The following is a 12216-nucleotide window of genomic DNA, read 5'->3' as shown; positions in this document are numbered from 1 at the left end:
TCTTCATGAGTATAAGTTGTCTCCATATTTAGTGAAAATTTTGTTATTTTGTTTTTTAAAAGTCAGAGCATGCCGAAACCGGTTTGGCTCAGTGGATAGAGCGTCGGCCTGCGGACTGAAGGGTCCCAGGTTTGATTCCAGTCGGGGGCATGTGCCTGGGTTGTGGGCACATCCCCGGTGGGGGGTGTGCAGGAGGCAGCTGATCGATGTTTCTCTCTCATCGATGTTTCTAACTATCTCTCTCCCTTTCTCTCTGTAAAAAATCAATAAAATATATTTTTTTAAAAAAAGTCAGAGCAACAGATTGGGAATTTTGGTTTGGAACACAAGGCATTTTGGACTTTTCAGGTAATATGTACTGCAGGTGTTCCCAAGTGGTACGAATATACACTGATTATAAAAGGATTAGAATACAGAATTTAGAAAAACTGTGATCAAGCGTCTTTTTTTAAACAAGGAAGTATTTATGTAGTCTTATATGCAGAGTATTTGAAAGAATACAGCATAGTTATTGGGTTATTGATTTCCTTCTGACCAATCTGAGAAGGCTGTCTCAGCAAGGTTAGCTTGTTTAAATCAGGTGTTGGTGTACCATTGATGAAACAAGTTGGGATGTAAATAGTGAGGAGGCTATTCATGCTGGGTCGGGTAGAAGCAGAAATGATAGAACAAGACTTACAAAAATCACTTAAGCTGAAGTTAGTGTGGATTGTAAAACAAAAATGAATGTAGGGGTTGCTAAATGAAAGTAGGGTTGCTTGTGAGAAGACTGCAGTTATTTAAGGGGAAAAGGGAAGGAGCGATAGAAGCATGGCCAGAGATAACTATTAGCGTGAAAAATACACAATGTAATCAATTAAATGTATAGAATAAGGGCACCAAAATGTCAGTGACCTATGAAAACACGTTAAACAGAGAAGAAAAAAATGAGACAAGGAAGAAGTATTAGGAAGAAAAAGGTTCTGTTTTTGAAATGGTATATATGAAGGAGTGATGGAGCATCCATGTGAAGATTTTCTTGGAGTTGCTGGAAATGTGAAAGTTTGAGCTTAGGAGAGATGTCTGAGTGCTATCAACACATAAATAGTGATGACCAGTGTCATTAGCCTCTTTAGTAGGACTAAGCTGATAAAAAAGGTAAGAGTTCAGTTCTCAGAGGGCCAGTTTTTATTCTGAAGTGCTTAGCCATCGACTATATACTGAATCCTGATGAGCTTTTTTATATATGCATCCTGTTGGCTATGGGGAAAGCTGGGTAAGAACATATTTTTGAAAAACAGAGTTCGCAAAAGGAAATACTAATAATGCCTTCCTCTTTGGGTTGTTGTTCTTAGTCCCTGCCCCAGCCCTTACCCTGAGCCAGAACTGCTCAGGAGCCATGACAATTGTTCCTTCTCTGTGCTTTGTTTCCCAGGCCACAAGGCACTTAAAGCACTGTTGAGGTCATTGGTAGATCTTCAGGAAGAGCTGCTCTTCCAGTACCCGGACACCAGGTACCTAGTAGATGGGACAAAGCCCAAAGCAGAAAGGTAAGGAGGAATGCAACTGTGGAGTTGCTTATTTTCTTTTCATCTGAATAGTTTCCCATCATTTATGAAAAAGAAAGCTAAATCCTTTCCATGCAGATACCAGACTTAAATGTTAGTAAAATAGAACCACTTATATTTACCTGCTCTTTTGGCCAGGATAGCACAAAAATTGGGAATTAATTTTTGAATTTTAATACTTAGTTGTGCCTGATTCTCTTTGTGACTTCAGCAAAAGACTTGCCTTCTCTTTAGAGCTATTGAAATTAGTAGATTAAAGCACATTTTAATGTCAGTGCTTAATTAATGTTTATGAAGCACTTTGTGCCCATATCATGGAATCTCTGGTCACAACCATCTTCTTTTCAATGAGGGAAGAAGTTATTTTGAAGGGTGGAAAATTTCAGGAAACAGTAGAATAAACCCCTTTATTGAAATTATCACATTCAGTGAAGCATCTCCCTGCCTCTTTGTTTGAGCCCGCTGTGTATGGTACCTGCTTACTGCTTTCTCTTTTGCTTATCCTTTGCTTCATTCTTTTCTATGGAATTGGAGGGATAAGTAGTAAACTCACATTTATTGAGTACCTACTGTATGTTGGGGTCTGTAATCCAGTGAGTGCAATTGGCTATATAATTGGAGGTTGTATTACTTTCTCATGGCAGTTGCATATAATATTGGGGCTTAATACCAGTTCTGTTGCCTACCCCTTTGAGTTTTCTTCACATTCATCTTCTCTTCATCTGGTTCAACTAATATTATTTAGTTGTCCTGAGCAATTGGTTATAGGGAGGCATTTGTTTTTATTGATTTGGGGATTAATGTCATAAAAGTATGATTATATGTTTAAGTTTTAAAGACCTTCTTGTAACCAGTATAGGCTTGGTTCATATGCATTTCTAATAATGTTTTTGCAATCTCATGTAATTTTATGATTTGCTTACCTTTTAAGAAATATTTTGAAATCAGTTATATTTATTTGAAAAGTTAAATGAGGTTTTGATTGACCTCATGAATATTCTTTCAAACAAAAGAAAATCCATTCTCACATCTGTGGTGCTATTTAACATGTAGACAAATAGGGAAGGCCTAAATACTCTCAACTTCACGCAAGTCTAGCTTTTTATGTGGGTAATGTTTATTTATATTGGACTCATTCTTCCTGGTTTTCTAGTGAGGAGGAGATTTCAAGTGAAGATGAAGAGTTGGTAGGAGAGAAGAAGAAGCAGAAAAGGGCCCCACCAAAGAGGAAGCTGGAAATGGATGACTATCCTGGCTTTATGGCAAAGCGTTTTGCTGACTTCACAGTTTACAGGAACCGCACACTTCAGAAGTGGCACGACAAAACCAAACTGGCTTCTGGAAAACTGGGGAAGGCAAGTGTGTGTGTGTGTGTGTGTGTGTGTGTGCGCGCGCACATGTGTGAGTAACATGCTGTGGCAACCTGAAGCAGTTCTAAGAAATTGGAACTACAGCTCGTTTGTATGGATGATGTCACTATGGTAATCAGTCATTTCTGTAGAAAAAAATTTACTGAACTCCTACCATTGGGGTTTATACCATTGAGACTTGTGATTTTAACTTTATTAGAAAGAATATTTTATTCTAGAAATCGTGGCCTTGTAAGTGTTCAAGTGTTGGAAATACAAATAAAGAAGTTGATGTTAAACAATAATATTAAAAGAACAGATGTTAAACAATTATTATTAAAGGAGCAGAAGTTAAACTCTGGGTGTAGGAAAGTAATATAATCTACTAACCACTTTTTTTTTTTCTGAGAACAATTACAGCCATTCACAAACTCAGTCTTTAACAGAAAGTCTCTCTGGAAACAAGGTTTGTCTATTTCTCTGCCGTCACAGAAAGAGAGAAACCAATGTAGCTGCCTTCAGCACAGACTTTCTGCATTATCTGACACTGGTTAATGTTGTTGCAGGGTTTTGGTGCCTTTGAACGCTCAATCTTGACTCAGATTGATCATATTCTAATGGACAAAGAAAGATTACTTCGAAGGACACAGACCAAACGTTCTATCTACCAAGTTCTTGGCAAACCCGAGCCAGCAGCGCAGCCTGTCCCAGAGAGTTTGCCTGGGCAACCGGTAAGAACTCTGTGATGCGTGCAGGATGATTATGGGGAGCAGTTTCTGTGAGGTTTATTAACTGAAAAAGCTGATCACCTCCTTGTAGGTATTACTCTTGATATGAAAAAATAATGAAAGAAAGTGGGGAAAATACTACTAGATTGTTAAGAAATGTGTTTTCTTTTCAAATGATTTTTAAATGTTTTTAAAGTATGGAGCTATTCTTAACTTGTGTGTAGTCTTCTCTTAATTTTGAAGTTGATGTGAGTCTGGTAATGGAAGCATTTGTAATCCAAACTTTAAAATTCATTTTTAAAGCAGTTTCTTTAGAAATGTCAGTATTGAAGCAAGTGTGTTCTTTAGGCTTAATGTTGGATGTTTGGATACTCCAGAAATGGATCCAAAATTGGAATAGTCACATTCTTTTGTTGAAAGGAAACTCTTTTATTTATAGTAGAAATATATATTTAATACTTTCTTAAGTTCAGAAGGATTTTAAATGAAAAGTAAAATTCCTCCTAGTCTGAAAATTTTACTCCTCAGATTTAACCAGTGTTCATAGTTGTAACATGCTTTCGGGTTATTTTCCATTCATATATATATATATATATATTTCTCTGCTGACACAGAAAGATATAAACACAGCAACATACATAAATATACATATATAAAATATGGTTGCCTTTTCTTTTAAACTAAATGATATCGATATGTATGTGTATATAAATACATAAAATGTTATAAAGTATTTATAAAATCTTACAACTTTTTAAATTTAATATATCCCAGATATTTTTCCATATCATTACATAGAGACCTACCTCATTTTTCCTAATGGCTAGAGTATTCTATTGTATGGATGTGTACTATAATTTATTCAAACAATGGATGTTTTTGTTATCTCCAGTTTTAAAAATAATGCTATAGTAAACATTCCTGAGCATTTATATTTTTGTATTTGTGTGAACATATGGATAGATTTCTCGAGGTAGAAATATTAAAGAGAATATGCATTTTAAATCCCTATGAATGCTGCCGAATTGCCTCCAAAAAAGGCTGTAGTAATTTCCAATCCTATCAGCTGTGTTTTCCAGTACTGAGTGTTGCCAGTTTTAGAGGTGAAAAATGATGTCTTTTCATGTAAATTTGCATATATTTAATTAGAATGAAGTTAAACATATTTTCAAATGATTTTTCACTATTTGTGGTTCTTATTCTGTCAAGTTCCTGTTTATGTTTTTGCCCATTTTTCAATTGGATTGTTTTTGTTCTTTAATTTTAAGAGCTCTTTATATCTTACGGAAAACAGTGCTTTGAATGTTTATAGTACTACATTACTTTGATAACCTAATGGTTATCTTCTTATTGATATAGGAGATTCTTCCTCAAGCTCCTGCCAATGCCCACCTGAAGGACTTGGATGAAGAAATCTTTGATGATGATGACTTTTACCACCAGGTATGATTTTTACACTCTTTTCGTTTGTTACAAGTCAGGTTTTAGCATTTTAAAACAGCTGGTAGACTTCTCTGACCAAAGGTTTGGGGATAGAGTCACACAGGGAGTTAAAACTTCTGTGTTCAGAATTAACTTACTGTGTAGTTCTGGATCTGTTGCTTTTCTTTTGTCTTATATTTTTCTTTTTGAAATGAAGATAGCTATAGCTACTTTGTTAGTTGTTACAGATTATGAATTATCTGTAAAACAGTTTCAACTTTGAGTCAGGTCTATTTTTTCTTAACCGTTTTTGATAATGTTAATGGAGGATTTTTTGTTAGTTATTTGGTTTTTGTCCTATCTATAATAATAAAAGGGTAATATGCTAATTAGACTGGATGTCCTTCTGGATAAAGCCAGGGCCGGTGGGAAACCCAGGTCCCAGGTGCCGGAGGGAAGCTGGTGCTGGCAGCCCGGGGAAGGAAGGCCTACTCTTGCACGAATTTTTGTGCAACGGGCCTCTAATTACTATTGTATCAGAATATGGAGCTAAAGGCCTGGGATCTCAGAATTCTTTAATTGTACTTCTGGTTCTATTACTTATTAAGTCTCTTGTCTTTATTTTTGTGCCTGTTCAAATCAGTTAAGTATGTATTGAGATTGCTACTGTTGATTATAATAATACTAGAGGCTCAGTGCACAATTTTGTGCACAGGTGGGGTCCCTAGGCCTGGCCAGCTATCAGGGCCGATTGGGGCCATCTCACCCAATCCCAATCAGCTAGGCCAGTGGTTGGCAAACTCATTAGTCAACAGAGCCAAGTATCAACAGTACTTCTTCAAAATAGACTTGCTCAGGCCGAAAACTGACTTCTGCGCATGGGCCATGAAGCTTCAATCGCACTGTACTCGCGCCCGCATGTGGTATTTTGTGGAAGAGCCACACTCAAGGGGCCAAAGAGCTGCATGTGGCTTACGAGCCGCAGTTTGCCGACCATGGAGCTAGGCCAATTGGGGCCTGCTGGCTGGGGGCGAGGGACGGGCAGGGACCATAGGAGGTTGGCTGGCCAGCTGAGGGGAGGGACTGGCCAGGGGGAGGGATTGCGGGAGGTTGGCCGGTGGCCCTGATCAGGGCGGATCTGGGATGGCTGGCCATGGGGAGGGACCAGGGGACGTTGGCCGGACACTGGAGGTTGGCTGTGGGAGTGTACTGACCATCAGGGGGAAGCTCCTGTGTTGAGCATTTGCCCTCTGGTGGTCCGTGCGCATCATAGCGATTGGTCAACTGGTCATTTCAGTCATTTGGTCATAACGGTCACTTAGGCTTTTATATATAGAGATATATAGATTGTAGTGCTTTGCAGACAGAAAGAATTGGTAGAAGTTGAAATGTGGTTCCACTGTCAATACTATCTCTTCACAAACATCCCCCAGTTCTTTCCCTGACATCATACCTCTTAGCATGATGCTCTTTTTAATGATGTTAATGAATGCTGAGGTAGACTAAACATTTGAACTATTCTAAAGAACTAAGATAATTTCCTATAATCCTGGGTCTCTTGATAAGTCATATTTCTTAATGAAATGTGCTTTAGGATGTATACTTTCTAGCTCTAGAGAATTGAGGAGGTTGCTCAGCAGTGATATATCAGTTTTTGTTGAACCATTATTTATCAAGATAATTTTTTTCTCTGCTAAATTTTTAGTGTGTTAACTTTTGCAAAGATTTTGCAATAGCTTGTTGAAGGTTTAACCATGATGACTGTATTATGTACATGGAATATGAAGGAAGGAACTTAGGAAAATTACACTGTGAACCCAGTAGAACAAGTGATTCTTTATTGCAGATACCTCTGGTTTTGTCCTAAAAAGAGAAAGAAACTTTCTATTAATCTTCCTATTCACTCTGTGGTGTTCAATAAAATTATTACCATAGTGAGTCTTAAAAGTAATGAGAGGAAAGAGGATTGGTGGAGCCTCAAGTGTTCTTAGTCAGAGGTCCTGATTCCTTTTTCCTTTTCTTCTCTTATTATATCCATTTGTCAGAAGAGTAGGGAACTCTATTTTATTCTAGAATGTCTAAGGAAATACCTGATATAGGATATTAATGGTGTATAGTTGCATGAGATCATGGGAGACAATCAAAAATGTTTCAGTCTTCATTAATTGAAGTGTACATTATTCAATGGAGAGTATATCATAAATTAAATAGCCTTAATAAAATAAACTGAAATTATGGGAAAGAATTGCTTCTACTGGCAATCCCTTGACTGAAAGATTAAAAAAAAAAGGGGGGGGGGGGTTGGCCTGGAGGTCTGTTTAAAAAGAAATAGCATTACTTGATTGGCCCTTCATCCCAATTAATAATTTTAACTTCGGTAAATTCTGATTTCAGAGTTATGACTAGTCACATCTTAGCTTTTCCCCTTGCTGGTTAATTGGGGTGCTGGGGTTAATCTAAATTAAAACTTAAACTAATAGAGGTCAGCAAGGCAGCTGAAACACCTGAGTGAAACAAATGGGACTGCCAGGCGCAACTTTATCTTGGCTGTTTCCCAAGAGGGAAGTGGCAGCAAATTGGAGTTGTTTCAGCCTTCTGTAAAGGTGAATGATGGGTGACACTTGTTAATGTGCAGTATCTCCGGAAGCATTCCAGATTGCTTTGCTGCTGTACCAACTGCTGCCATCCATGCACAGTCAGTAGGAACTGGACCGGTTGCCAACATCTGGCAGCACAGCAAGGAATGGGTGCAAGTCTTGAAACCCCGCAGATTCTAAATATGGTGCTTAGAACTGTGCAGGCTTTAATCACTTACCACTGTTTGGCAGCAGGCTACGACAGCTTATCCTAGCCTCGTACATCACATCCCGACATCTGCTGAGCCTCAAGGCAGCTGCACATTCATTTTCTTTTCTTGCCTTTTCTCTTTGCCTCCTATTCCTGTCCTTCCCACGTTCCCCCTCCTCCCTTCAGTTTTCCTCCCCCTTCCCAATATGCTTCTTGGGAGAGATGATCTGTAAAGATTACTGCTTCATTGTGTACAAGTAATTGTGGTGATGCCAGGCCCTTGACAGACACAACGTAGCACCTGTTCTGCTGACCTGGTTAATTTCTTCTGTTGAGTGGGATTTGCCAGAGATTGGAGCTGAAGCCAATTCGATGATAAGGCTAAAGAAAATGGCTGTATGTTTTCTGTCACCTCCCAATTAAATTGGCTTCATAAAGTGCTTTCCTTTATTTGTCAGGGTAGTAAGCCTGAGCTAAGTGTTGCATTCAGAAGTGGTACAATGTATTACAATGGGCTTGTGAGTTTTCATTTGCATTTTTTTGTTTTTGTTTTTTTTTTGTTTTTTTATGTGATCATGGGTGGTGAATATAATACATTTCACCTTTTTGTTTTTTTAAACCATACTTGAAGCCAGACTCTTCGGGTCAATGTTTTGTAAGGAAGAGATTATAGCCACATTGAATTTTAATGTTTCATTGTAGGGGTTTAAAGGCTTACTTGGTTAATTCAGGTGTCACGAGGCTTGTAAATGCCCTAACTACTGAGAATAATGTTTGGGGTCAGAACACCCAAAACACACACATTCACTCACTCTCTTTGTTTCATAATGGGTCTTAAGTTACTACAACCTTAAAATATGTCTGTGTTATTTAATAAAGGTACAAACATATATATCTGAAGAGTATCAGCATTTCAATTATATCATTTTTGAGGTGAAAAGAACCTTATAAGAAACTGATTCCCTGAAAGGTTAAGTAACTTTCTGAAAGTTATACAGTAAATGGCAACTCTAGTACTTGATCTCAAGACTTCTTAGACCAAGTCCTGTTCTTTCCATACCTTTATTTCTTTAATATTTCATCCTCGAGTCATAAAAAGACTTCACTATAGTATTACTTTTCAGTGTGTGAATAAATAAGCTTCATTTCCTTAGACCTGGACGAAATATTATGTGTGTTAGAAAGTAGTGTCTTTTCCTTAAAAGGTAAATGATTTATTGGACTCTTGTTTCTTAACAATTCTAAATGAAAAAAAATTAGCTTTATAGTTGTGTTACTGGTTTGTTTGGGAACCTGACTGCTGAAAGCTTGAAGTATATGGTGGTGAAACTTTTATCAGAGAAACTGTTCACCTGCTACAAGCGGTGCTGTTACTCTCAAGTGGGGTTAGTTTGCATTTGGCCTATTTCTTGTCAAAGTTCATCCCAGAAGACGATTTCACAAAACGTGAAGGTTGTAAATGGCCGTGAATGATGAGCCATTGAGAAATATTTTCAACATCTATTATTCATTTTCATGATCCTATTTGCTACTTTTTAACATTAATTTTTTTAAAGATGTGTTGTCTAGATGACCATTTAAGGTTTTTCGTTACTTTGTTTTTTAAGCCATCAGTTGATCTTTGACTTGATCAGTCTGATTTGAGTTCTTAAACAATTGAGGAAGGGCTAACATTTACTGAACACTAGTTGTGTGCCAGCTCCTGGACTAATTAGATAGGTACTTGGCCAACATCTTTATTTAATCCTCACAAGATTTCCATATTGAGAAATGACTGTATTTAGCTGTAACCTATGGAAAGTGACTCGTTTTATTCTTCTCAGAGCCAAGACTTCAAACTAGTTTCTTGTCACCTCATGAGGTATTTTGTTCTGAAAGGCCTAATTGAGCTTAGATATTGACAGATCGATATCTGGATTTCTAAGGGTTCATTAGGGTTTTGTATGTTGCTTCTAGCTTTGTTTAGTTTTGATCTGGTTTGTCCTGTCACTTTAAATTTAACCAGGAGTGTATGGAGAAAGGCATAATAGGTTTTCCACTTTTGATGACCACTCTGATGGGTGAAATTTCTCCCTTTATATGCCATCAGGACATGTCTATAACTGACCTTACCACACATTGGATTTTTGTATCCAGGACATTTGATAATGCCACAAAGAAGTAATTACTGATGCGGTGAACTATAAGAATTGATAATGTTAAGAAATAGAAAAGAGGTAAGCTTTCTGAGAAGATGGTTTACCTTAATTAAATTGGTGAGTGATTAATATGGACAGTCAATGTGGTTGGTGGCTTTAATTGTATGCATTTAGATCTTAGTGTGAATAAGAGATGTCTGAAGCCATTTCTCTGGTTAATGCTAATACAATGGGACATTCTTACTTTTGGCATGTATCTTTCTAGTGGTTCAGTTGATGGTTGATAATATGTTTTCAGTTTGATCTGAACCTGCTCCTTTTAATTAGTTGTTGGAAAACAGATACCTGTGTTCAGAGTAGTATTTCATTTTAAGTTTTACTTTAAATGTTGCTATTATTTGAAATGTGTTTCTTAAAAGTTTAGTAAAACTTATTACATATAGGCCTTATTGGCGATTTTAGAGAAGACATTCAAATGAAGTACATAAATTTGAAAATTGCAATTCTGGTTAAAGATATAGCAGAGAATCAGTCAAGTTTCTTGAGGTATAGTAAAGGTGTTAAAAAACAAAACGAACTAAATACTAATGTCCAAGTAAACCCCAGTTTTAATAATTACAAGATTATTTTGCAACCATATGTACAAATTTTGAGCTATATTCTGCTTTCTATGCTGCCATTGTCCGTCTGTCAATGTTTAGCCCCAAATACGACATCAGTCTTGGCATTTATTTGCTAGTGTAGGCTCACTATTATGGAGGATGCACAGACAAGAGGCCAAAAGCCACATTTTAAATGCAAGGTCCGACCGAAATTTCATGAAAGCAGCATCAAGGGAAGGTACACATGAATGACCCTCATTTCTTTCAGTTTCCTTGCTTTAATAAACAGAGCATGATTTCAGTATTACTACTTCATTTAACAAAGGTAAAACCTCAGAACAGAGTCTAAAACAGTACACTTTAGGAGCCAGCTGGGAAAGAGATAAGAATTGGCTTAGAACTATTGAAGAAACATTTCAAACACAAATGGTCATGGGAGTTTACTAAGCAAACATATGGCCAAAATTGTCTTTTCTATACTAATAAGCACAATGTCAGCTGGCAGACTGTAAATTGAACCCAGGATTCCAGCAGCATTTTAGAATTTGGCACTTCTCAAGAAATGGGGCACACTACCAGTTCACTAAGTAGTCATGGTGTCTTCTTATTAAATCATATTCAATGTATAGCTTCTTTAAAGTAAATTATAGGGACAAGTTTTAGCATAGAAAGGGGAAGTTTAAAAGCATCTTGTAAAGGGATGTGTATTGTGGATGTAGACTAGAACATAATTGCTTTAAAGTTAGATAGCATCCTTGAAGACCATCAAGTCCAAACTAAAAGACAGTTTTGTCTTTTTACAAATGAGCCTAGAGAAGATAAATGACTAGTGTAGGATCACTCCACTTAGTGAGTTAGGACATTAAAGCCCAGGTGTTCCTTTTCCCAGTTTGATTTTCTTTCCAGAACATGATGCTGCCTTTTGACCTGACATGTATAAAAATCCACATGAGAGTTTCCTTTTCAGATTAATATCTGTTTAGGAAATTAGAGATCCAGTGTATCCATTTGCACTCTGACAAGTCACATGTATCACTTTTGTGCAATTATGAAATTCATTCAATTAACATTTATTATACCAGATGCTAGGCTTATAAAGACTAATAAGACAAAATCAATGCCCAAGGAATTTGTGTCATCTAACAATAGTAAGGTTCTCTGCAATTTTGTGTAGTCATATAGCTCCTCTTTAAGAGTATGGCTTTATTAAAATTTAAGTGGAGAAGATAAGTGGTGAAAGAGAGCAATCAGGTCCTTGATATAAAAACATACATCCAGTTCTCTAGTGTTGTATTATCACAAATACGCTTCAAACATTTATTAGCATACTGGTATTTCTCTCAACATACACCTGATCTAATTCCTAAAGTCATTTTTTCATAGCCTGTAAAGGTCTCTAAGAGATGCTATTAGATATAAACTTGGGTTAATATAAATTCTCTATTTTTCAAGAATATAGTCACTGGTAGAAGCCAGATTGAGATATCCACTGAAACTTATTTCAGGTTAGAAAAGACTTCTGGGTTTTGAGGGTTCATTCGCTATGGCCTGCTTTTTGTGTATCTCCAAAATTTTTTATGCTAAAGGAGAAGATTTCTTTCTTCCTTCAATTAATTCATTCAACAAATATTTGGGTACCTATT

At 36.9% G+C, this 12216-nt stretch overlaps 1 protein-coding gene across 1 annotated transcript in view; it reads left to right on the top strand.

Moving 5' to 3' along the window:
• AATF (apoptosis antagonizing transcription factor) overlaps positions 1-12216 on the top strand; it is a 95327-nt gene that overhangs the window by 29491 nt on the left and 53620 nt on the right. The window contains exons 5-8 of the mRNA XM_059669712.1: positions 1415-1529; positions 2701-2902; positions 3463-3627; positions 4984-5067. Of these exons, the coding sequence (XP_059525695.1) occupies positions 1415-1529; positions 2701-2902; positions 3463-3627; positions 4984-5067 (566 nt within the window). The remainder of the gene's footprint in view (positions 1-1414; positions 1530-2700; positions 2903-3462; positions 3628-4983; positions 5068-12216) is intronic.

Source organism: Myotis daubentonii, chromosome 16, assembly GCF_963259705.1.
Source record: "Myotis daubentonii chromosome 16, mMyoDau2.1, whole genome shotgun sequence".
Taxonomy (NCBI): Eukaryota; Metazoa; Chordata; class Mammalia; order Chiroptera; family Vespertilionidae; genus Myotis; species Myotis daubentonii.
The sequence above is the reverse complement of the archived record's forward strand: the minus strand, read 5'-3'. Positions and strand labels throughout refer to the sequence as shown.